The 26,711-nt window shown below is 43.7% G+C and overlaps 1 protein-coding gene across 1 annotated transcript in view; it reads right to left on the bottom strand.

The window, feature by feature from the left end:
• Positions 1-26,711, bottom strand: part of SMPD3 (sphingomyelin phosphodiesterase 3) — a 259,804-nt gene that overhangs the window by 34,542 nt on the left and 198,551 nt on the right. Inside the window, exon 3 of the mRNA XM_040329110.1 lies at positions 22,817-24,398. Within this exon, the coding sequence (XP_040185044.1) occupies positions 22,817-24,145 (1,329 nt within the window). The 5' untranslated portion in view covers positions 24,146-24,398. The remainder of the gene's footprint in view (positions 1-22,816; positions 24,399-26,711) is intronic.

Here is a 26,711-nt window from a genome sequence, read left to right as displayed (position 1 = left end):
CTTTCTTTCCGTGAATTTTTTTTCTTTCAAGGAATTTTTTTTCTTGCACTCATGCGCATTTCTTTTTCGTTTACATTTCTCGCACGATTCTCCCATCATTGATTAGAAAATTGTTTGTTTTTCAAAAATTTCCATCATGCTCGATTACTCAAATTCAATGGCCGCTTGAAAATCGGCTGCCACTAATGGTGCCAAATTGGAACGAAAATTCTTAGATAAGATTTTTGAAAGAAAATTCTTAAAAAATTTGACCCATGTATGGATGCTAGAAATCACTGTAGTAGACACTGGTGATCTGCACTAGCATTCCGGGTCCCATGCCAAAGCGGGAAGAAGCCCATTCAGCACTGAGCCATTCAGGGAAAACTTTGCATGTTCTCAATGAATCCCACAAGTTTGGTATGTCCAAGCTGGACCAATGTACCTGTGTAAAAATATCCATACCTGGATTTTTTTTAAGTAAAAAAAAATATGTTACACTACTGTTCATTAAACATCCAAATTATTGCATTTGCTATTTTGAAGAACCAGTGACCAATTATGTTCATGATTCAGGTAACTTGGGGAGTGGCAGGGATGTGTCATTTGTTCACCTACATTGTTCTAAAAGGTGTCCCTCTTTCTCATCTCAGTTGGGTTGGGAGGTATGCATTCTATTTAAAATACTAATATCCATCATTAACCCCCCTGGCGGTGTTCCCGAGTCTGACTCGGGGTGAGATTTTTTGGCTACGATCGGTAACCCTGAGTCAGACTCGGGCTCGCCTCGCTGAATGCACAGGCTTGGTTTACTTACCTTGTCCCTGGATCCAGCGATGCCACCGCGCTGTGTGAGCGAGCGGGACCTCGCTCGATTCACACAGTGCCTCTGTGTGCCACCGATCTCCGTTCCCTGCGACGTTACGACGCACGGGGGCGGAGAACGGTGCCAAATTCAAAAAGGTAAACAAACAATACATACAGTATACTGTAATCTTATAGATTACAGTACTGTATGTAAAAAATACCCACCCCCACTGTCCCTAGTGGTCTGCCCAGTGCCCTACATGTACTTTTATATAATAAAAACCTTTCTTTCTCCCTGCAAACTGTAGATTGTCCATAGCAACCAAAAGTGTCCCTTTATGTCAAAAATGGTTTTAGAGCAGCTAGAAAACAGCGATAATAAATTATAATCACTTGCAGAATTGTGCGATAGTGATTTGTGGGGAAATTCGTCATAAAAAAATAAAAGTAATGACAGCGACAATTCTGCAACTGAGCAAATTTCAGTGATTTTGAGTTGATTACATTATTGAATAATTTTTATTAGAATTATATTATTATTTGTTATAATTATTTATTATATTATAATTTATAATTTTGTTTTTTAAAAAATGTCATACCCGGGATGCCTACTAGACTCTTGTTTGGTCAGATTTAAGTGAGTTATTCATAAGGATTACAGGCCTACAATGTAAAATGCCAAATTTCCTTGCAAATAATGGTACCGCTTTCAGCACATTTTTTCTGAAATAATCATACCGCTAGGGAGGTTAATGCATCTCTTAAAATGAAATACAATTTTTAACAAATAAGCTTTTAGATCCGAGAGCAGGGTACTGTTATTTAAAGCATTGTAAGATGCAAAATATCATCAATCTCGCAGTGCAGGTCATCCTGATGTTTATGACAATATCTCAAGGCAATAAATTATGATGGCCCTCTGCAGGGACTGAGTTATGAACAAAGACATTGATTAAATATTGGTCTTTTCTGTCTAGACTGTGACTGCTCATACGTGTCTAAAAAATATGAGCAATTATAAAAAAGTCCACCCAAAACTGATTTCATTTATTATTGGTCGCTAAACAAATCAAATACCTTACTGGCCTATTACTGTATTTCTTGTAGGAGATTCATTTCAGAGATCTCCAATCAAAAATATACTGGATGCTTAATAATGTAGAATAAATGAATAAAGGAAAACAATTTTTTTTAAGAATGTGAAGATATGAATCACTGTGGGAAGGTCTTGAAGTCCCCAGGAGAAAGAACAGGCTAGTAGATGATTAAACTCCTTCCACCCAAAGCTGAAACGTGTTTTGGGGAGGATGGTCTTTAAATGGGTTGTAAAGGTTTGTTTTTTTATTTTCTAAATAGGTTCCTTTAAAGTGGATGTAAACCCAATTTTTTTTTTGATGTCACAATGTAGAGTATAAGATTTTCTATCATCTGTGCCCAGTCTTGCCACACAGAGTTAATCCAGCTCTGAGCAATCCTCTTTTATTGTTCAGTGAAAATTAACAGACTTCCAGATAAAAACCTGTCTAAATAAAAAGTCCTTTCCTCTCCCCTTGCTTTGAGTGACAGGTTATTTACATATCTAGCTTGGACATGTTTATAAAGCACTAAAGTTCTGTACAGAAAACTATGAATGGATTATAAAACAAAGGAGTGTAGTGCTAATGGTGAATTGATAATAAAGCATAAACAACAAATCAATAATGATCTAGAATGAGACAAACACAGTGATAGTGCTGTACAATTGTGAATAATTGATGATAAACACTCTAATGAAAGACACTTAAAAAAAAGAAGGCAATGTCCCATTCGTGAAAAGTCCAAGTGAAGGGTTAACTTCAGAAGTATGAAAGTGATTCCAGAGAGAAACAATGAATGAACACCAATCTTCCCAGAAGAACCAAAGAACGTGTCTTCAAACCAGTGCCGATCCTGACCTCCCTGGGGCCCTAACAGGCCCGGACTGGCCATAGGGCATACCGGGCATTTGCCCGGTAGGCCGCCTGGCTGTCAGGCCGATTGTTCTAAATTAGATCTCTCATGCCTCCTCCACTCCTCTCCCGGCCTTCTAGCATCTTCTTCCAACTCCTGGGGGGACGAGGCATTGCCGAGCGAGCAGCGCCGGCCGGCCGTGGTTGCTCGGTGACAGGCCCGCCCCCCAGGGGTGGACTGACCATTCAGGCTCTTTGGCTGAGTACCTGTGGGCCGAGGCATGCAGAGGGAACTCCAGCCGTGGGATGGAGGCTCCAGCCGTGGGATGGATGGCGAGAACGGGCTGTGAGGAGAGAGAGGGGGACACTTCCTGGACTGAAGTGTTACTTGCTGTCTGTCTTCCCTGTCAGGCGTAGCGATCTCCGCCCGACAGGAGCTTCCTAGTCCCGGCCGCATGATGTCATTCACAGGCTGGGAGGCGGGATGAGCCGAGGAGAGGCTGCTGCAAAGACCTGTGAAGCGCCGTGCCTGTGCAACAGTGCAAGTAAGTTAGAAGAGGTTAAAAACCTTACCTAAGGCACTGTTGTCACAGTGGCTTTGCTGTGTTATTTGCCTAAAGTGATTAACTCTTTGGGGGGGGGGGTTTAATTTACAATGGTATTTTATAATATGCAGCATGGAGGAGGTTAATGTACTGCCACTGGTCACTGATGCATTGGTGACCAGTGGCAGTTAATTAACCCCTTTGTGCTGCATTAGTGACACCAGTGTCAGTGTTTATTAACCCCTATATTGTGCAGCATGAAAGGGTTAATAAACACTGACACTGGTGTCACTAATGCAGCACAAAGGGGTTAATTAATCGCCACTGACCACCAATGCATCAGTGGCCAGTGGTGTATTTGATACTACCCACCCCATACACCCCACAACCCTCTCATGTACATACCACCCACCCCCATACACTTCGCACCCCTCTCATGTACATACCACCCACCCCCATACACTTCGCACCCCTCTCATGTACATATCACCCACCACCATACACTCCGCACCCCTCTCATGTACATACTACCCGCCAACATACACTCCGCACCCCTCTCATGTACATACTACCCCCCAACATACACTCCGCACCCCTCTCATGTACATACTACCCCCCAACATACACTCCGCACCCCTCTTATGTACATACTACCCCCCAACATACACTCCGCACCCCTCTCATGTACATACTACCCCCCAACATACACTCCGCACCCCTCTCATGTACATACTACCCCCCAACATACACTCCGCACCCCTCATGTACATACTACCCCCCAACATACACTCCGCACCTCTCTCATGTACATACTACCCCCCAACATACACTCCGCACCCCTCTCATGTACATACTACCCCCCAACATACACTCCGCACCCCTCTCATGTACATACTACCCCCCAACATACACTCCGCAACCCTCTCATGTACATACCACCCACCCAACATACACTCCGCACCCCTCTCATGTACATACTACCCCCCAACATACACTCCGCACCCCTCTCATGTACATACTACCCCCCAACATACACTCCGCACTCCTCTCATGTACATACTACCCACCACCATACACTCCGTACCCCTCTCATATACATACCTCCCACCTCCATACACTCCACACCCCTCCGTACCGATCACTCACTGTGTTCTTTTAGTAAAGATAGGGGCTGGTAAATTACATTTAGGCTATGCTGCAGTTAATATTTAAATGTCCGCTCTATGCAGCTTAGCTGCAATATGTAGTTGGAGATTGTGTAGCTGTGGCTTGAGTGTGGGCGGGGACACAGGGGGCCCCATGATCTCCTATTGCCCCAGGGCCCCATGAGTTGTCAGTCCATGACTGTATGGGCTGATCAATCTAAAATGCCCGGGCCTATTATTTGTCCCAGTCCGGGCCTGGGCCCTAATCAAAATGACATGTCACATTTTAGTTGAAGGGGGGCAGGGGGGGGGGAATGTGGCAAAAATGACATGTCACATTAAAGTTGAGAAGCAGGGGGGTGCTGCCGACAGTCACATGTCACGCTGAAGTTGAGAAGCGGGGGGAGGGGGTGTTCTGCTGTCGGAAATTACATCTTACATTAAAGTGAGAAGCGGGGGGTGCACTGACTTCTTACCTCTTCTCCCATGCAGCCAGCGAGTTGAGAAGCGGTGTGAGGGGCCGAATATTACTTCTCACCAGGCGGGGCCTCTAGAAATTTGGGGGGCCCTCTGCAACTTTGCGGGGCTCTAAGCAGCTTGCAAAGTGTGCCTATAGAGCAGATCGGCCCTGCTTCAAACACCTATAAGTGTGGTTGCCTGCTTACCAGAAAAAACGACTGCGTATACCAGTCTCATCAAGCACAGGGATTTGGGTCTCCCAAAAACCAATCAGGTCGGCAGCTAGTACATCCAGGGATAACAGATCCTCTTCTCTCACAGCAGCCGGCGATCCCTTACACGCCAGTAGTGGACTGTTCCTCGTAGTCCTCACATCCTGTGAAAAACTATGAGCTCTTCCTTGAACTTGATGACATCAAAGAACCTGTGACTGTCCAAGTGTAGGGGAGATGATGCTTCAGAGACCAGACCAGTCTTAATGCCTGGAGGGAGCCGGACGTAATGCTAAAAACAATGGTAGCGACAGCTTCACTCAGCCGGAAAGTCGCACTCCAATGACGTCACCCTCAGTGACGAAAAAATTTGAAGAAGCAGGATGGAAAATTTCTATTGAATGTACTAATTTCTAATAGTGCAGCATTTGGGGTTTTCATTTGGTAAAGTTCATTCATTCTAAAATTGATGTTAAAAGCAAGCAAAAACTTTTAACCGACACTGGAATTTTCTGAGAATTTTCCTAAGAATTTTTGTACAAATTTAACTAATGTATACCCAGCCTAACCCATCAGTTAGTGAAGGATGGATAAGAATGACAACCTCAGAGCTTGTAACTTTTAAATCACTGCAGCAATGGCAGCTTCCATGTACTTATTCTAATGGACCTTAACCACTTTAGCCCCGGGCCTGTTTTTCAGAGTTGGTGTTTACGAGACAAAAACATTTTTTTTTGCTAGAAAATTCTAACACCCTTGAGAATAAAATGGCAGTCATTGCAATACTTTTTGTCACACCGTATTTGCGCAGCGGTCTTACAAGCGCACTTTTTTTGGAAAAAAATCACTTTTTTAAATTAAAAAATAAGACAACAATAAATTTGGCCCAATTTTTTTATATATTGTGAAAGATAACGTTACGCCGAGTAAAATGATACCCAACATGTCACGCTTAAAAATTGCGCCCGCTCGTGGCATGGCGTCAAACTTTTACCCTTAAAAATCTTGATAGGCGACGTTTAAAAAATTCTACAGGTTGCATTTTTTGAGTTACAGAGTAGGCCTAAGGCTAAAATGATTGCTCTCGCTCTAACGATCGAGGCGACACCTCACTTGTGTGGTTTGAATACCGTTTTCATATGTCGGCGCTACTCGCGTATACGTTCGCTTCTACGCGCGAGCTCGTCGGGACGGGGCGCTTTAAAAAAATTTGTTTTTGCTTTTCGCATTTATTTTTATTTATTTTAGAATTTTTAACACTGAAATAAAAAAAAAAAATTATCACTTTTATTCCTATTACAAGGAATGTAAACATCCCTTGTAATAGAAAAAAGCTTGACAGGTCCTCTTAAATATGAGATCTGGGGTCAAAAAGACCTCAGATCTCATATTTGGGCTTAAATGCAAAAAAAAAAAAAATAATAATTTGGAAATGTCATTTTTTCAAATGACAAAAAAAAAACTGTTTCTTTAATACGCTGGGCGGGACTGACGTTTTGACGTCACTTACGCCCAGCAGAGCTATGGGGACGGGCGAAGGAGATTTTTCCTTCAGTCTCGTCCCCGCTCAGCTGCCTGATGGTCGCGATCCCCTCCGCCGCTACCGACGGCTAGGATCAGCGGCGGAGGGCGCGGGAGAGCGGCGGGAGGGGAGGCCCCCTCTCCCGCCGCCGATAACGGCGATCTCGCGACGAATCCGCCGCGGAGACCGCCATTATCGTTAACACGGCCGCCCACAGAAGAGATGAATATCTCGATTGTGGCAGCAGCTGCTGCTGTTACCGAGATATTCATCTCTAAAGTGAGGACGTATAACGGCGGTGGGCGGTCTGTAAGTAGTTAAAGCGGAGGTCCACCCATTTTTTTTTTTTAAAAGCCAGCAGCTACAAATACTGCAGCTGCTGACTTTTAAAAAATGGACACTTACCTGTCCAGCTCACCCTCGATGTCAGCAGCAGGGCTGAGCAATCGCTCGGTCCTCGTTTGCTTCCGCCGCCATCCTTGGTGAGGGAATCAGCCTTGCGGCTTCACTGCCCGTTTCCCTACTGCACATGCGCGAGGATAGCGGCACGCCGTCACTGGTCCCTGCTCTCTCCTGGGAACAGTGTTTCCCAGAATACAGTGGGGGGGGGGGGGGTGACGAGGCTGGACTCCCCGCCGGAGTCAGAACCCGGAAGTGGTGCAAACACCTGTCTCAGACAGGTATCTGCACCCCCTCCCCCCTGAAAGGTGCCAAATGTGACACCGGAGGGGGGGAGGGATCCAAAAAGCAGATGTTCACTTTTGGTGTGAACCTCCGCTTTAAGAACCGGTTCACACAAGGGCAACCTGACTTACAGCGCGACTTTGCAAGGCAACTTCAGCGCGACTTCAGTGCGACTTGGAGCAACTTACAACGCGACTTAGGCCCCATACACACGACCGAGTTTCTCGGCAGAATTCAGCCAGAAACTCGATCAGAGCTGAATTCTGCCGAGAAACCCGGCCGTGTGTACACTTTCGGCCGAGGAAGCCGACGAGTTCCTCGTCGAGCCAAATAGAGAACATGTTCTCTATTTCCTCGTTGTTCAATGAGGAAAGTTGGCTCGCCAAGATCCTCGGCGGCTTCACACAGAACTCGACGAGCAAAACGATGAGTTTTGCCCGTCGAGTTCCTCGGACGTGTGTACGGGGCCTTAAAGTTGCCTCCAGGACAGGCGACTTTGGCTATGGCCAATCACAGAATAATCAGCTCTTTGGGAGGGAGGGGTTTGATTGAGTTTACTATTTTTTCTTCCTGTAAAGTTGCTTCAGTTAAGACAGTGATCTGACTTTGGAGGCAACTTCCATTGAAATCTATGGGTACAAGTTGCCTACAAGTTGCCTACAAGTTGCCTTGAAGTAGTACAGGAACCTTTTCTGAAGTCGGAGCAACTTCAGTAAGGTACATACAGACGGCTCTCATTCACTTCAATGGAATTTCTCATGGGGTGACTTTTGGCGACACAAGTCGGATCCCAAGTCGCGGTAGTGTGAACCGGCACTAAGGAGAAAATCCCTTTGATATTCAAGAAACAAATTGAATAAGTGTGCTGTAATCCTATGAGGCATTTTCTTTAATGATCTATAATTCGCTCCAGATGGATCAAAGCATATATTTGGTTGGTTGTGATGAAATTTTCTGTTTTGTATAAGAACTAGCCTGCTCTGTTCCTGTTTTCTTCCTAAAGCACTGCCAATCACAAAGATAACGGAAATACTTTAAAATAGCTGACTATTCACACTCCCACGTCACCTGAATGCTATATACCACACATTAAACTCCTAGAGCTTGAACTTCCTTTCAGGCACGTCTCTTCCCTTTTTAGAGAGGCAAATCAATCAATGAGCAGGTGGGCTTCACACAACAGTCACCATGGGATATCTGTCTGAAGAATTAAAGGACCTTAACATGACGCACATCTGAGACTCCCTCCAGAGTCTCTCAGGATATATTTACAAAGATGGGCTTGAGGATTCTGGCTTGAAGTTAAGACTGGAACTCAACTCACACTAAATATTAGATTAGGAATTATATTGTAATTCATTTGTCTACAGTGGTCAATTTACTGGTAAAGCCTAAAATAATATTTTTATCAGCCTTCCATTTCCACTTGGAAAACTTTACAACCCTAGAGGACATTAGTATAATTCCATCTTCCAACTAATCCAGATTCGCTTTATATAGGTGTGGTTTACCTGTGTCCCTGTACAGTGGCCAAAACACTTAAGACAAAGACGATAATGTGGTGAAGGATCAGTAGTAATCTAATGGCCTACGGTAAAGCAGAGAAACTGATCCTTTAGTAGCCATCTTGGGATAATTTACTAAAATTATTTTTATTCCAAAAATGAAAAATGGCGTTATTGTGCCATTCCTGAGGCCAAACGAAGACGTTGAAGAAGACTGTACACATATTAGGGGTACATTTTACTCTTACAAGGATTCCAAAGGCCCCAAGCTCTTACGAACCCATAGAGAAGTCAGGATAAAATGTCTATAAAGAGGGATTCAGCCTAACATTCCATGTCTGGCTATAAAAATCCTTTAAAGGGGTTGTAAAGGTAAAAAAAAAATCCCTAAATAGCTTCCTTTACCTTAGTGCAGTCCTCCTTCACTTACCTCATCCTTCCAATTCAATTATTATGTTCAGGAATAAAAACATTTAAAACCTTCAACTAACAAATTAAATCATATAGAATAATTTCAGTTTGATAAACAATTATATAAGCTGCCTGCAGGTGATGCACTAGAGTCTGTTCTCCATTGGATCTGGAGGGTAATGTATTACCATGCTGTGAATAGCCTTTACTTCACCCTCCTGTTATATAGGGTTATTTACAACACACACAAGGACACACATACAACTGATAAGATATAGTGAGGACACCTCCCCTCCCCTCAATCTGCTGCCCTTTGCAGATGATTTGCCATTAGAAGCAGTCACAAAGCCAGAAGAGCTGGGTTTTATTATTATGTTTATATATGTTATATGAAATGCTTATTTGTAAAATTAATAATAAAAAATGGTAAACCATTTTTATAAACTTACATATATTAGGCCTCTTGCATATGGGAGTAAAACATTGCATGTTTTTTACTGATCTGAACACAGGTGCATTGTTGCCTATTGAACAGTTACGTAAAGATCAGTAATACAGCGATGAGTACAGAGGCTTAAAATAAAAATAGAAAAAGTTAAATTTGAGTGCAGTCATTTACGTGCATACGTGTGTATATGCATGTACAGTGTGTGTACTAGTGTTTTTTGTTCTCGGAAAGTCCGGTTATTGAATGATGTGTTTAGGTATTCATCTGCCTCAGACCTGGACACATCATTCACACCGGACTGCACCGAGAGTGACATCTGATGTCTCCGTACTCCCGGAAGGCAGCCTGGTTCAGCTCAGTGTCAGTGAATCAAGGGGTTAGGAGGATATGGGCTGGGGGGGGGCTTTGGCAGGGAGAAGACATGATAGAAGTGTAGGTTGGATCTGAAATCTGACAACCCTCCTAGCACTCTCTCTCTCTCTCTTTCCAAAGCACCCCCAGCACATATCCGACCCCCCAAGTACCCCCAGCGCATATCTGACCCCCCATGCACATCTTGCACTAGCCCTCTCCCCTCCCAAAGCACCCACAGCACATATCTGACCCCTCCTTGCTAGCTCTAGCTCTTTCCCCTCCTAAAGCATCCCCCTAGCACATATCTTACCCCCCGTTAGCACAAAAACCTCTCCCCTCCTAAAGCGTCCCCCAACACATATCCAAGCCCCCCACCCCCCTTGCTAGCTCTAGCTCTCTCCCCTTCCCAAAGCATACCTCTAGCACATATCTGACCCGCTAGCACAAGTCCTCTCCCCTCCCAATGTGCCCCCCCAGCACTAATCCGACCCCCCCCCTTGCTTGCTCTAGCCCTCTTCCCTCTCAAAGCACCCCTGAGAACACATCCAACCCCCCTGTAAGCACTAACCCTCTCCCCTCCCAAAGACTCCCCCAGCACATACCGTATCTAACTCCACCAACCCCCTGCTAGCACTAGCCCTCTCCCCAGGACATATCTGACCCCTGCATACCATGCATAGCCCTCAAAATTCAGCCACACGCACTGTTTGCCGCATCGCTCTATACCCCACATTAATACCGTATTTTCCGGCGTATAAGACGACTTTCTGGATGCAAAAAAATGCATCCAAAGTCGGGGGTCGTCTTATATACGCCGGGGCGGTCTCCGTGCTGCGAGCATCAATGATTTAAAAGACGCTCCTTCTCTTCAGAGTGTTCTGTGATAGGCGGAACACGAATCTTCCCAGCAGCGCCTCTGTTTTGTGTTCCTCCTATCACAGATGCCTTCTCATCCTCGGACGAGATGAGAAGACGTCCGTGATAGGTGGAACACAGAACAGAGGCGCTGCTGGGAAAATTTGTGTTCCGCCTATCACAGAACACTCTGAAGAGAAGGCGCGGCTTTCAAATAATTGACGCTCGCAGCACGGAGACTGTCACCGCCAGAAAAAAAGTGAGTGATTGCACTGGGGGGAAAGGTCAGGCACAGTGGGGGCAAGTGATGGCACAGAGAGGGGCAAGTGATGGCACAGTGAGGGGCAAGTGATGGTACAGTGAGGGGCAAGTGATGGTACAGTGAGGGGCAAGTGATGGTATAGTGAGGGGCAAGTAATGGTACAGTGAGGGGCAAGTGATGGTACAGTGAGGGGCAAGTGATGGCACAGTGAGGGGCAAGTGATGGCACAGTGGGGGCAAGTGATGGCACAGTGGGGGCATGTAATGTAATGGCACAGTGAGGAATGTAATGTAATGGCACAGTGAGATTTGAAAAAGCCTGTTTCTGTCAGCGGTTCTGGCTACCCCTCAGCTTCCAGAAAGACTAGTAAGAAGGGGGTAGTCTTATACAGTGAGTATATCCCAAAACCAACATTTTTCCTGGAAAATTAGGGGGTCGTCTTATACGCCCAGTCGTCTTATACGCCGGAAAATACGGTACTCACTTTCAGGCCACCAAAAATCTCCCAGTTCTTTTACAATCTTATAGCGTATACACCCAAATAAAAAATGTCCTGGCTAAAGTGTTCAGGTTTGGCTTGAAGAAAAGGTGGCAACCCTAATGTGTACATATACTGCAATTCTAACAACTGGAAGAGGACGAAGAAGGATTTTACTATGTATACACACGCGCATGTTTACGCAAGGTCTTCATGGAACATTTTACTCAGGATCTTTCTGTCAACAAGATCCTGAGTATAAACATCTGTAAATTATTATGACTGCGTGCAAGAGGCCTTAGGCTTCATTCACTTGACTGTAAAAAAAAGCATGTGTTTTATTTTATGGATCTGAATGCAGATGCATTGCTTTCAATGGATACATTGTTATAGGTGCGTAAAAAATGCGTTGGATTCAGATCCATAACACAAAACCCCAAAATCTGCATCTGATGAGATGCGCATGCATTCTGGTATTAAAAAAAAACAAAAAAACAGGACATTTTTATGCATTTAAAAGTTGAATCTAAAAGCAAGTATCATATGCAGGAAGGGAACCTTATCGTTTTTCTTTAAGTATACCTGATAGTATATTGCTCTATCATATTTTATTGCCAATATCATTTACTTTGGGAAAGATAAGCATTTCAAATGCACAAAAATAACATTATAATAAAATGAAGGTAATGGTAACAGACATATGCTCTCAGCTTCAGTAGAGTGAAGGACAAAAAAAGATTTCTCTGTTCAGTTAGCAGTGACCCCTAAAAACATATAAAAAAAAGGCTACTAAATTTAGCATCATTCAAAGTTAGTGCATCCCTTTTAAGTGCTGCTCAGTTGTGTATGGCAGATACACATACTCAAAGGCCTCACACACTATTATTTAAAGAAGAAAAAAATACATGCAAACATACAGTAAAGCCTCGTACACACGATCAGTCCATCCGATGAGAACGGACTGATGGACCGTTTTCATCGGTTAACCGATGAAGCTGACTGATGGTCCGTTGCGCCTACACACCATCGGTTAAAAAACCGATCGTGTCAGAACGCAGTGACGTAAAACACAACGACGTGCTGAAAAAAACGAAGTTCAATGCTTCCAAGCATGCTTCGACTTGATTCTGAGCATGCGTGGATTTTTAACCGATGGTTGTGCCTACTAACGATCGGTTTTGACCTATCGGTTAGGAATCCATCGGTTAAATTTAAAGCAAGAGCATAAATAAACAATTGGCATAGATAAAAGTGACTAAAACAATGCTCAATGTAAAACAAAAAATATAAACGTATCAAAGTCTATATTATAAAGATGAGTGAACATCAGATGGAATGATTGATGCAGGAAAACAGGTGAGCTGCAATCCAGTGATTAAGATGCAACAGGTGTGCAAGTTGTCTGTAGAACCCCGTGAAGATCACAATCACATCAAAGTATGAAATGGGTAAAACACGCTTACCAGATGGTGTTGGACTCTACTACCTTACAGCAAAGAGTCAGCCAGACATTGTGGTCTTTGGAAGCCGGGACCACTAGAAACCGGACTTGGATCATATGCAGGGCTGGAACTCCAATGGAATGGACAACAGGAACCAGCAGTGCTTGAATGATGTATTTGCGTCAATGCCACAGGTTCTGAATACGATCTTTGGACCATCGATCAGGAAATGCAGGCAGAGGACGTAGTTAGAGCTCCAAATGAAGCCATGGGGTGGATGATAGAAAAGGAAAAAAGAACTCCAATGGTGCAGGTCAATTTAAACCAATAGGTTTATTTATAAAAGTCATAAAAATGACAAAGATAAAAGTGATCACGTACAGGGGTAGCAATGTGGGGTGCTCAGAGGCAATACCCAATATTCCTGATCGATGGTCCAAAGATCGTATTCAGAACCTGTGGCATTGATGCAAATACATCATTCAAGCACTGCTGGTTCCTGTTGTCCATTCCATTGGAGTTCCAGCCCTGCATATGATCCAAGTCCGGTTTCTAGTGGTCCCGGCTTCCAAAGACCACAATGTCTGGCTGACTCTTTGCTGTAAGGTAGTAGAGTCCAACCCATCTGGTAAGCGTGTTTTACCCATTTCATACTTTGATGTGATTGTGATCTTCACGGGGTTCTACAGACAACTTGCACACCTGTTGCATCTTAATCACTGGATTGCAGCTCACCTGTTTTCCTGCATCAATCATTCCATCTGATGTTCACTCATCTTTATAATATAGACTTTGATACGTTTATATTTTTTGTTTTACATTGAGCATTGTTTTAGTCACTTTTATCTATGCCAATTGTTTATTTATGCTCTTACATTATGAGAGTTGTTACCTCACTTGGTACTATATAATTTTGAGTTTGTTAGCGCTACATTTTTGTTTATTATCTTGCTGGCTTTGTTTGTTTGTATGTAGCAGCTTGGCACTTATTTTTATATTAGCGCAGTTTTTTCTTTATTTTAAATTTAAAGCAAGTTGGCTTTTTTTTAACCGATGGTTAAATAACCTATGGGGCCCACACACGATCGGTTTTGACCGATGAAAACGGTCCATCAGACCCCTGTTTAACCTATCGTGTGTACGAGGCCTAAGGGGACTTTCATAACCAATCACATTTTCAAAAGCCATTGCTTTGTACATTTTCCTGACACCAGCTCTTACTAGTCTGAGGCCTCGTACACACGACCGAGGAACTCGTCGGGCGAAACACATAGTTTTCCTCGTCGAGTTCCTTGTTAGGCTTGTCTGACTTTTTTTCTCGCAAAGTCCGGCCGTGTGTACGAGGCATAATATTTAACAGACAGCTTGTTCTTTGGCTGCCACGGAAAATGAAATGACAGTTAAAATCAAAATGGTACATTGAAAATAATAGGGATGATCAATGATGCTCATAAGACTGTATAATGCTCTATGGAAAGATTTGATATATGGGTCTATTAACCTTCACCTTCATAAATTGAGATAATGAATGTATTCAGATCTAATTAAGAGGCACATGCATCAACATAAAGACCTATCTGTATCTGTCTATTGCACTTACGCAGTATAGGATGGCGTCCCACTGTCTAGGTGCTGCAAGCCATACACAGAGCAATGGTTATGTATTTCAACATAAATAATATGACATGATCGCCTAGTGGCCCAGGGCCTGCGTGCAGCACTTTAAACCTACCCCTGGGCTATTCTGGCCGGTGTTTGCAGCTTGGCATACAGAGAAGGCTTGGCTAAAATACATTAAGGCACATCTGTCATTTTGTAATGGGTATAATGCTGTAATGGAGGAGGACAGAAAGGGGAATGCTGTGCTTGGCTCTGGGTTGGTGAATCTGTGAAGGGTACACTATAAAGAGATTTCATGTTTTACTGGTAGATTTTTCTATACTTTCCTGAACCTCTTGATCGTTAAAAACATAAAAGTCTCCTCCTGCACATTTTTCATGCTATCACTTACTGTAAGGCCTCCTACACACGACCGAGGAACTCGTCGTAAATTTAACATCGTTTTCCTCGACGAGTTCCTTGTTAGAGTCGTTTCACACTAGGGCGACACGACTTCCAGTGCGACTTTCAGAGGCGACTCCGACACGACTTGAACATGAACCACAGGGCGATTTACAACACGACTTGAAGCCGTCTCCAGGACAGGAGACTTTCCAGTGGCCAATCAAACAACAATCAGCTCTAGGGGAGGGAGGGAGGGAGGGGGAGGGAGAGGTTTGTCTGAGAAATGTATGTTATCTTCCTGGAAAGTCGCTTCAGTTAAGACAGTGATCAGACTTGGATCAGACTTGGAGGAGACTTCCATTGAAATCAATGGGTACAAATCGCCTACAAGTCGGATTGAAGTAGTACAGGAACTTCTTTTGAAGTCGGAGCGACTCGAGTCATGTGTATTAACACCGCTCCCATTCACTTGCATTGTTTTTCTCGACAGCGCGACTTGGGACGACTTGAGACGACTTCAAGTCGGATCCCAAGTCGCCCCAGTGTGAACCGGCTCTCAGGCTTGTCGAGAGTCTTGACAAGCTTTCTTTGCGTACACACTGTCAAGACAAAATCTTGTTGTTCTCAAACGCGGTGACGTACAACACGTACGACGGCACTATAAAGGGGAAGTTTGATTCCACTGGCGCCACCCTTGGGGCTGCTTTTGCTAATCTCATGTTACTGCGTGTTAAGTAAAAGTTTGGTGAGAGACGATTCGCGCTTTTCAGTCTGTTACAGCGTGACGAATGTGCTATCTCCATTACAAACCCTACTTTTACCGAAGGCACGCTCCCATCTCATACTTTATTCTGAGCATGCGTGGGTTTCTAAGCATACACACGAACGTGTTTCTCGTCGTAAACCAGCCCGATGGGAAACACGACGAGGAAATTGAAACTCCCGACGAGGAAAAAGAGAACTTGTCCTCTTTTTTTCTCGTCGAGTTCCACGACAGTTTTCTCGACAAAAAACATGCACACGACCGTTTTCCTCTGTAAAAAAGCTCTGCCACCAAGTTTCTTGATGGATTCTGTCGAGGAAAACGGTCGTGTGTACGAGGCCTTACTGAGCAGAATTTACATTTTACATTGTTAAAGGGGTTGTAAAGGTTCCTTTTTTATTTTCTAAATAGGTTCCTTTAAGCTAGTGCATTGTTGGTTCACTTACCTTTTCCTTTGATTTCCCTTCTAAATCTGTTTCTCCTCAGTAAGCTTGCCCCCATCATCCAAGCTGTTCTGGCTGGGGGTTAGTCACCGTGCTTGCCCCCTTTCTTGGGACTACATGCCCGTTTACAGCGTCTCCCCGCAGGGATGTAGTCCCAAGGGAGGGGGCGAGCACACCGACTAACCCCCAGCCAGAACGGCTCAGATGATGGGGGCAAGCTTACTGGGGAGGAACAGCAAGTGAGAGATTCAGACAAACAAAAAAAACATTTAGAAGGGAAATCGAAGGACAAAGGTATGTGAACCAAGAATGCACTAGCTTAACCTGCCTGGCGGTATCCCCGAGCGTGACTCGGGGTGGGTTTTCCATGCTGCGATCGGTATCCCCGAGTCACGCTCGGGGTAGCTGTGCAGAGTGTGCAGCGGCGCGGCTTACATTTCGCAGCATCCACAGGCAAGTTACTCACCTTGTCCCTGGATCCTGCGATGCATCCCCGCTGTGTGAGTGAGCGGGACCTCCTCGCTCGATTCAGTGTCCCCGTGTGCCGCCGATCTCCGTTCCCTGCGACGTTATGACGCACGGGGGCGGAGAACAGCGCCAAATTCAAAAAAGTAAATAAACACAATACACACAGTATACTGTAATCTTATAGATTACAGTACTGTATGTAAAAAATACACACCCCCCTTGTCCCTAGTGGTCTGTCCAGTGCCCTACATGTTCTTTTGTATAATAAAAACTATTATTTCTGCCTGAAAACTGTAGATTGTCCAAAAGTGTCCCTTTATGTCAAAAATGGTTTTAGAGCAGCTAGAAAACAGCGATAATAAATTATAATCGCTTGCAGAATTGTGTGATAGCGATTTGTGGGGAAATACGTCATAAAAAAATAAAAGTAATGACAGCGACAATTCTGCAACTGAGCAAATTTCAGTAATTTTGAGTTGATTACATTATTGAATAATTTTTATTAGAATTATATTATTATTTGTTATAATTATTTATAATTATTTATTATATTATAATTTATAATTTTGTTTTTAAAAAAAAAATCATACCCGGGATGCCTACAAGACTCTTGTTTGGTCAGATTTAAGTGAGTTATTCCTAAGAATTACAGGCCTACAGTATAAAACGCCAAATTTCCTTGCAAAATAATTGTACCGCTTTTGGTACGTAATTCCAGACAGAATCATACCGCCAGGGAGGTTAAAGGAACCTATTTAGAAAATAAAAAACGAACCTAAATCATCACAAAACACACAAAACATTTCACCAAGCCTGTCGTCTGTCACACACCAGAAATAAACTTTCACAACTTTAGGATGGGTTTGAAGCTGCAGATAACAATAACAAAAGTGTGTAATTTGTCACAGCCATACCAAAGTGGCAGTTTTGACACATATAGTCTGAAAACACGATATACAGTGGAATTCCTATTTAAGGGCAACCTGTCAGGACAAAGCTGTGGAAGCTGCCATTGCTGACTTGTTTTTAGGGAAACATGCTACAGCACCATCGTCTGTGCTCCAGTACTTTGTGGGCCGGCATGTACATATATTGATACGCATATGCTTGTTCCAGCTCAGTGGCTTACCAATAGTCAGCAATGACAACTCCCACATTGCTATTCTGACAGATTACCTATAAGTACTGATCGATACATGCTGCTTTAATATTACCAAGGCATCACTAGGAGATTAGGTAAGAGATAATTAGGACTGGGTGGTAACTTGTAACCTTGGAAAGAGAAATTATGTATAAATAATAAAACTGTTATTTTCCACCTACAGCTAATTCCTCTGTCATCCAGAACAAATTACAAAGTCAAAAACACTTAACTCCAACACTGGAAATCACAATATCTCCAACCGCCTGAGACTGGCGTTCCTGGATAAACCATGGAAGGACTGATGGAAGGAAGGACTGATCCATATTAGCAAAGATAATATGACCCAATTTTTAAAAATCTGCACCAGATGGCACCTCTACAAGTACTCTGCCACATACAATTACATAACTCATCTTCCACCCTAGTTTACCATTCTTCATCAGCAAAACCTTTCTCTCACTCCTTGCTAAATGAAACAACATTTACTCACAGCAGCGCTCAACTAACCTCAACCCAGAACAATAACCTATGAAAAATAAGTGAAGGCATGCTTGGGAGTTTGGGGTCTTCCTCGCTGGCGTATAGGAGGGGCATCTCCACCTCCCGAAGTCCTGTCCCTTCCTTCTTTCTAGCCTCACCTTAACTTCTTTACAACCCGTACCCAATACATTACCATCCTAACATTTTGGAGAACATACATTTCACCCCCATTCCCCATAACCTATTTCTCTTGCACAATTGTGTAGATTAAAGAAAAAGCACTCATATAGCCACATCCGTAATAAATTCAATGGAGTAAAGGGGGAGATGCTTGGATCTTCAACAGCCCTTAATGGCTCTAAGGAGTTAGACCTCTTTGGACTCCATAACTGTATTCTTATATATAAACATAAGATATGTTTCTACCCTCTCAAATGGTCGGTTATATTATTCTGACTTTGAAATTCAAAGGGCATATGTCAATCTGTTGAAATACATCTGCCTCCCTCCTTCTTGATCTGATATCCTCCTTGTTGGAGTGAATTCAGCGACGGTTTTTGCTGTTTGGAACATATGAGCAGCTGGCTCCTGTAAATTACTCAAATATTATATATATTATTGGATATTTTTTCGCAACTATATGGATAAGATAGACTCTTCCCCATAAGTGATATCCATGTTTTTCTTCTACGTTCCCTGAGTGGGTCCTGACGAAGCCTAGAGGCGAAACGTGTTGACGCACAGGGGCTCATATATCATATATCCTCTATATATGTTTTTAATTCTTTCAATGTTTTGTATGTACCATGTATAAACTTTAATAAATCTTGTTATCCTTTGATAATATCTTCACTGTCTATTGTGCATTTAAAGTCCGACCTGTGGGCCACTATACAGTGTCCCCCCCTCCCCCCTTTTTTTCCCTCTTGGACACCTAATAATCGCCCCACGCTACCACTTATCTCTCTCCCATCCCTTCCTCTTCCCATCCCATCCTAATCCTACATCAAATGTCCTTCTTGCAAGTCCTTCTTTACACTTCATTCTTGGACAGCACCCTTGACTTCCCCTTGCAGATTCTCGCATATACTTTACACGGTCTCTCGCCCCTGGATTTGCTCCACCTGGAAGACCAGTAAGAAGGAAGCTTAGGGGGAATGAATTACCTAAGTTTGCTTTCACACTGTGTGAGAAACACTCCAATGAACTTGTACCTCAGCTGCAAAGTCTACTTCAGATCTTCTCTAGTCTTTCCTAACCTGCTTCCCCACTATGTACTCATTATTGTCAGTCTATGTACTCTGTTACTCAATGTTCTGCTTTGTAGCCTTTGTAAAATTTCCTTTTTTCAACAAAGATAGTTTTGAAACACTTAACTCCATTAACTATCCACTCAATGATGCCATGCCAATCTGCACCTGGAAAAGAGGTGAGGTCTCATTATGTAGGAAGAAGAACATAATGGCCCACATACATATATGCAACGCTGTTTCCTGGCTTAGGCCAACAAGGCCCAGGCCTAGGGCAGCACTTTGCAGGGGGGCAGCACGGAAAGAGTCCCGCCGTCTTGCGCTACACAGTTAGTTATCCAGTATGCGGGCGGCCGGCATTACGCAACTGTTGGGGGTGGCGCTGCTTCTAATTTTTACTGCCTTATCATCCTGGACCACAAACCTTCCTCACTGTGATATATGTTTTCTGGTGAACCATTGGCATGGTTTTATCTTCCTAGTCCTCTCCTCTTACAGAAATGTGTGCTTAAAGTAGAACTATAGGCAACACTTTTCATTTTGGATAGAGTAAGGGAGGGTTACAGCCCATCAGTTTATTTGTTACCATCCCTGTCCCATTGCAGAGATTTCCCTTTACTTCCTGCCCCAAACAGGTAGTGAGAGGAAATCTATGCAAATTAAGGCAATCCATTGCCCCCCTCCAGGGCCTCAGAACTAGTGTCCCCACTCGAAAATTTCAGGGTGGGTCTTAGACAGAAAGGGATGTGGTCTTGACAGGAAGGGGCGGGTCATATTTAAATTAGGGGTTGCACGAGTTTAGTCAGGCCTAGGGCAGCACAAACCTCAATACACTACTGCATATATGTAGAAGCTTTCACTATAACAAGGACATTGGTCTGCTTTCCTATCCTTAAAAACACTGCAAAATGGGCCCGGTAAAAGAAGTGAACTATAGAGTTACTATTGCTAAATCCTTAACTCCCCTGGCGGTATTCCCGAGCGTGACTCGGGTGGATTTTTTGTGCTAAAATCGGTATCCCCGAGTCACGCTCGGGGTAGCTATGCAGAGCCTGCAGCGCGCGCTGGCTTACCTTGTTCCTGGATCCAGCGATGCCACCGCGCTGTGTGAGCGAGCGGGACCTCGCTCGATTCACACAGTGTCCCCGTGTGCCGTCGATCTTCGTTCCCTGCGACGTTACGACGCACGGGAGCGGAGATCGGTGCCAAATTCAAAAAAGTAAACAAACACTATACATACAGTATACTGTAATCTTATAGATTACAGTACTGTATGTAAAAAATACACACACCCCTTGTCCCTAGTGGTCTGCCCAGTGTCCTACATGTTCTTTTATATAATAAAAACGGTTCTTTCTCCCTGCAAACTGTAGATTGTCCATAGCAACCAAAACTGTCCTTTTATGTCAAAAATTGTTTTAGAGCAGCTAGAAAACAGTGATAATAAATTATAATCACTTGCAGAATTGAGCGATAGCGATTTGTGGGGAAATTCGTCATAAAAAAAAAAAAAAATGACAGCAACAATTCTGCAACTGAGCAAATTTCAGTGATTTTGGGTTGATTACATTATTGAATAATTTTATTAGAATTATATTATTATTTGTTATAATTATTTATAATTATTTATTATATTATAATTTATCATTTTGTTTTAAAAAAAATGTCATACCTGGGATGCCTATTAGACTCTTGTTTGGTCAGATTTAAGTGAGTTATTCCTAAGAATTACAGGCCTACAGTATAAAACGCTGAATTTCCTTGCAAATAATGGTACCGCTTTCAGCACCTTTTTTCTGAAATAATCATACCGCCAGGGAGGTTAATAACAGTCATAACTTTAACTTTTTTTAATGCTGAACTCCAAGTGTGTATAAAAGAAACACATTAGGGCAGCTCTGTATTCATTAACAAATCAGCAATTTTTTTTTCAAATGCAGTGGAATTTAATTTGGTATCGGCTTCTTTTCTGTTCAGCAGCAGTCAGGCTGGGAGAGCGAGGGGCATTGCTCACAGGCAATCAAGTCAGATGCAGGCAAACAGGTTGAAAGTGAACACATTAACTGAAGGAGAAAAAGAGTAAGCAGAGAGGACATCATCAGCTTCCTGCTGCTCTTTACTGTCCAATCAGCAGGCTGTAAACAAGGTAGCATTAACAGTGATACCTTTGTTGTAACAGAGAAAGTGGTGTCATCTGACTGGTTTAGTTCTCTGACAGGGCTATGCAAACTTTAATTGATAAATAAAAATTGATGTCTTCTGTTTATATACGTGGGTATACATGTAATGCAGACAGGGATGGACTGGCCATTGGGATTACAGGGAGTTTCCCGGTGGGCCGATGGCTCAGTGGGCCGGCTTCAGTGACAGCGGACCGCCGCCTCCCTTCGCTCCTCTGTCTCTCCCTTCCCGCAGCGCTCACCTCCTCTCCCTCCCTGCAGCGCTCACCTGGGGGGGACAGAGAAGCAGGGGGAGGACCAGAGGAGCAGGGGGACAACAGAGGAGCATGGGGGAGGGGACAGACAGCTGACTCAACAGCTATGGCCTGGAAGCTTCTCACTTCTGCCTAATCTTGTCCCATAAGGGGGGGAACCGAACTGATTCTTTGCCCCTGGTGAAATGTCTAGCTTCCCCACTGGTACTGCTTATAAGAGTACCAGTACCAGCCATTCTACTCTAATAAATTAGAACGGCTAGTGAATGGGGAGAGGGGGCTTGGGTGGCCGGGAGGGTGTGGGAGTTGTCCGGCCACCATGGAAGAGACCTGTCAAAGTGGGCCAGTCTGGATGAAGTCCAGGGCCAAATTTTTGTCCCAGTCCAGCCCTGAATGCAGATACCTAAAGGTACTTGCACATATGGTAATATAATTTGTAGCATAGTCCTCTGAGGTTCTTGCAAATAGCTACTTATGTTCCCCACACAGTGCTTCTTCTCTTTTTACACCTCCCTCATGTTTATTGGTCATTGAGAATGATTGACTTTAGAAAGGTTATACGGGAGTTTGGTAAAATGTTCATGCAGACACTTTTTGGTGTCTCTATTAAACGTCCCCCTACAGTTTAGGGTTTTAAATAAACAGTAGTTTAAACTACACTATGGGTCACATATCTGGCCTTGAAAAACTAGCAGACTGACAACTATTGCACTACACATACTTCTCTGATGTATTTTTATGCATAAATCTCAGTATGGGCTATGTAGTTCAAATAAAACATACCAGTTGCTCACCTTTACAAACAGAGCTCCCTTGGCGGCCAGCGCATCTGATCCTCTCCCATTGGGATAACAGTGATAGGTAGCGTCCAGTATGGGGTATCGGCTGGCAATCATGAGCCCACTGTTTAGGAACTTAAAGCCACAGCAGCCATGGCAGCTATATACCCCTACATCATACAGAATGTATTCAAAATAGTAGTGTAGTTGTTCTTTCAACTTCTCTGCAGCTCGTTTGTCGAATACTTCCTGCAGGCACAGGAAGTCCAGGTTGGCTGGGAAGAAGGCAGATATTTCATGATCTAAGTTATCGTCTGTATGCTTTTTTTTGCGGGCTGCAGCTTTCTTAATGATGGACGCCTTGTATAGAAGTTTGTTGTTAATGCTACTTTGGTCAGTAGTTCCATCTGCCACCCTGCCCCTGACTAAAGACTCACGCGAGGTGGTACAGCTGTCCAGGCTCCCACCATCCCCCTCCCTGTGCTTGTGGTTAGGGGTTGGGCTTTTCTGGAAGTCTGGCTCTGTGTCAGCCAAGCATGCCACATTCACATGCCCAACCATGGCATCAGGATCAGAGTCCGATATGTGACCGCTGTCATCCCCACTGATGCGGATAATACATGGACTGTCCTCCCCATCCCCCATGTCCCCTCCATTCTTCCCATCCCGACCCTCTTCACTGCTGTTTTCCAGAGAATTGTCTCCTTTGTATTCCATGGATGTTGTTCTCTTCATGCCTATGTTGACTGCTCGGTGGGGAATATCTGTCCCTTGTGGAGACACAAGACTACTGAAGCTTGCAGCACTGATTGAGGTGTTGGTAGGAGAATCTATGTAAATCTTGATTTGAGGTCTACTGGCTCCATTTCGTATTCTTCTTCCAATCTCCTTAGCCCGTGCCTGAGTGTTGAAGAGGTTTGTAAACCTTGCAAGGGAATCAGGCAACAAGCAGACATTGGCAGACCCAAAGCAGAAACTCTTACAACTTCCTGTTGCTCTCCATTCAGTCAACAAGTTGGCTCCACTAGCCCTGGCCTTATCATGCAGGCGGGAATAGATGTAAGGTCTACGGACGGCTTGAAGAGGTGACCATACCAGGAAGCCAATAAGCGCAAAGGGAAGAGAGGAGACTAGCAAGGCCAAATAAATTGGAGTAGTGATGATAATGCAAAGTGCCTGGAAGTAACAAGGGTCATCAGATCTCTGACGTTTTTCATAGGTGGTCGGCAAGAAGGAGGCCAGGAGGCGATCTCCAAGCCAGAAACAAGGGAAAATCAATGCCCAGGAGAGGGAGTGGAGGCATGAGAGGAAGCTACTGGGAAAGGGGGAAGTGTGCAAAACCATCTCAGCTCAGTGGTGTCCTCTTCATGGGAGCTTCTGCATGATGTCACTAGTTTAATAATTACGATGAAGGACCAGGAGGCAGGATCCACCTCTAAGCCCCCTCCCGAAGGGAGAAATTCACAGTTCCAAAAATATCACCTTGATATATCACCAGAATAGCCGGAATATCTAGGAGCAGGATGCACTTGAGATGTGTGTGGTGTCATTGTATTCTCATTGTTTCATACAAATCTTCATACCAAGGTCAAAAAGCCTACAGAAGGAAAAAGAAAAAGATTTCATTTAGTAATATAGAAATATGCCCTAATGTAAAGATGAACAATTCAATAATTTTTGAATTATACATTATGTACTTTTGTTTTCAACCTTTAAGATACACTATCATTACACATGTATTACATATAACAGTTGTACTTTGGAGTGGTGCTGGTAAACTCCTAGTGGCATTTGTATAAATGGTCTGTAAGGGGGGATTCTTGAGGAAGAACTACCATACAGAGGCTAAAATATAAGATGTCTCAAAGACAGAACTTTTGAGTCAAGATCCTGTATGTGCATAATGGAGCAAGACAGGTAATATATTAACAGAAACAGGTTTTTAATGTGCGAGAAAAATGAAGGTTGAGATAACCATGTGACCAACTGTTAATAAAAAATAAAATATTTCGAAAGCTACTTTTATTGGAGAGGAGGGAATGGTTAAAACCCCAGCCTGTTCTTTTGTTGGCAACTTTGTCCTATTGGGGAGAATTACCTTTGCTTTTTGTCCCATTGGCCCAACAGGTAGTGAAAGAAAAGCTCTCCAAAGTGAGAGGGTGAAAGTTGACTTACGGCAATTGTCAATAAAACAAGTACCCCCCATTGAAAAAAATTTGCTCTGATCTTGTTTGAGTTTTCCCTCACTTTTAGTCCTGGTGACAACGGGAATGCTGGCCAGACTATTAAGATATAAAAGCTAACCGTATATACTCGAGTATAAGCCAAGTTTTTCAGCACTTTTTTTGTGCTGAAAATGCCCCCCTCAGCTTATACTCGAGTCACCTTTTTACGCCTGACCTCCCGGACTTTGGGGACCCGGTAGCAAACTTGGCACACATGTAGCCCCACTCTTCCTCTACAAGTGTGCAAAGATTGTTGTCTGGGGGACCTACGGCCAGGGAGCACAAATTTTTCAAAACCGAGCACCCCTTCCATAGACTCCCATGTTAAACGTCAGACTAGTCATGGACACAGTGAGGCATGGGCACACTGAGGCATGGACACAGTGAGGCATGTACATGGACACAGTGAGGCAAAGTGAGGCACAGTGAGGTGCCTCGGCTTATTTTCGGGTCGGCTTCTACTTGAGTATATACGGTATGTGTCCAGTAAACCAAAGCAAAAGTGATAAGAAGGGCTTCTGTGGGTGGGCTGGAGAAGGGGCACCCTTCTGTATTAATGCACACATTTGGCAGAAGCATCTGTGAAACATCTCTTTAATATTTTCAATTAGCATTTGCAACCTACTGTAAGGCCCCGTACACACGACCGAGAAACTCAACGGGCAAAACACATCGTTTTGCTCGTCGAGTTCCTTGTGAAGCCGCCGAGGATCTCGGCGAGCCAAGTTTCCTCATTGACTAACGAGGAAATAGAGAACATGTTCTCTATTTGGCCCGACGAGATCCTCGTCGGTTTCCTCGTCCGAAAGTGTACACATGACTGGGTTTCTCGGTACAATACGGCTCCGATCGAGTTTCTGGCTGAATTCTGTCGTGTGTACGGGTCCTAAGTATCAGTTTATGATTGATTTGGGGTGCACATTACAATATGTGTTTTCCAGTATATTATCAATTTGGAAATCTTGGTATGCCATGCACAGATGTAGTAATCAACAGATGTAGTAATCAGTGGCCCAGAAAAAATGTAGCTCTAAACATTTTAAACGGATGCTCACAGCTCTATCACTTAGACATGGATAATTGACCATCCTGGAAGAGAAATAGGGATTTGTCTGTAGTAAAAGCCCCACTACAAAATAGTCCATAACAGAAAATAAAGTTAAAGACGGCTAGCTGTTAATTAGGAAAGGGCATCCCTTCTGCCTTCCCAGCTGTTCAATAACGCAGCTAGCAAGGAGATGGCTCTTTTGATAGAACCCCCCCCCCTGAAAAAATTTCAGCAGACGCCCATGTTGCCAAGTAAAAAAAAAAAGAAAAGAAAAGAAAACATCAGTAAGAGACACATGATCAGACATCAAACGCAGGGACAGGAACAGAAGGCAGTACTGAGACACTTTTACTTGCTATACAATCCTACATCACCATTCTAGAACGGCCTGCTGATCACCCAACAGTACCATAGCGTGGAAGAGATATTTCTATCACATAAACATGAAGTGTTTTCTCCCTGGGACTCCATTAACTCTCTTTTTTTAGCCAGGAGCCATTTATCTTTCCCAGGACAGAACAATAACCATTATTTCCTGTGACAACTCCATGGAGAAGAAGAAGTACAGATCAATTGTGCACCTTCAGTCTGCCAGTGTTTGGGGAAGTCTGCTCCCGGAGGCCACAACTCTGTTACA

Source organism: Rana temporaria, chromosome 11 (assembly GCF_905171775.1).
Source record: "Rana temporaria chromosome 11, aRanTem1.1, whole genome shotgun sequence".
NCBI lineage: Eukaryota > Metazoa > Chordata > Amphibia > Anura > Ranidae > Rana > Rana temporaria.
Note: the sequence above shows the minus strand (reverse complement) of the source record. Positions and strands in the feature narration are given on the sequence as shown.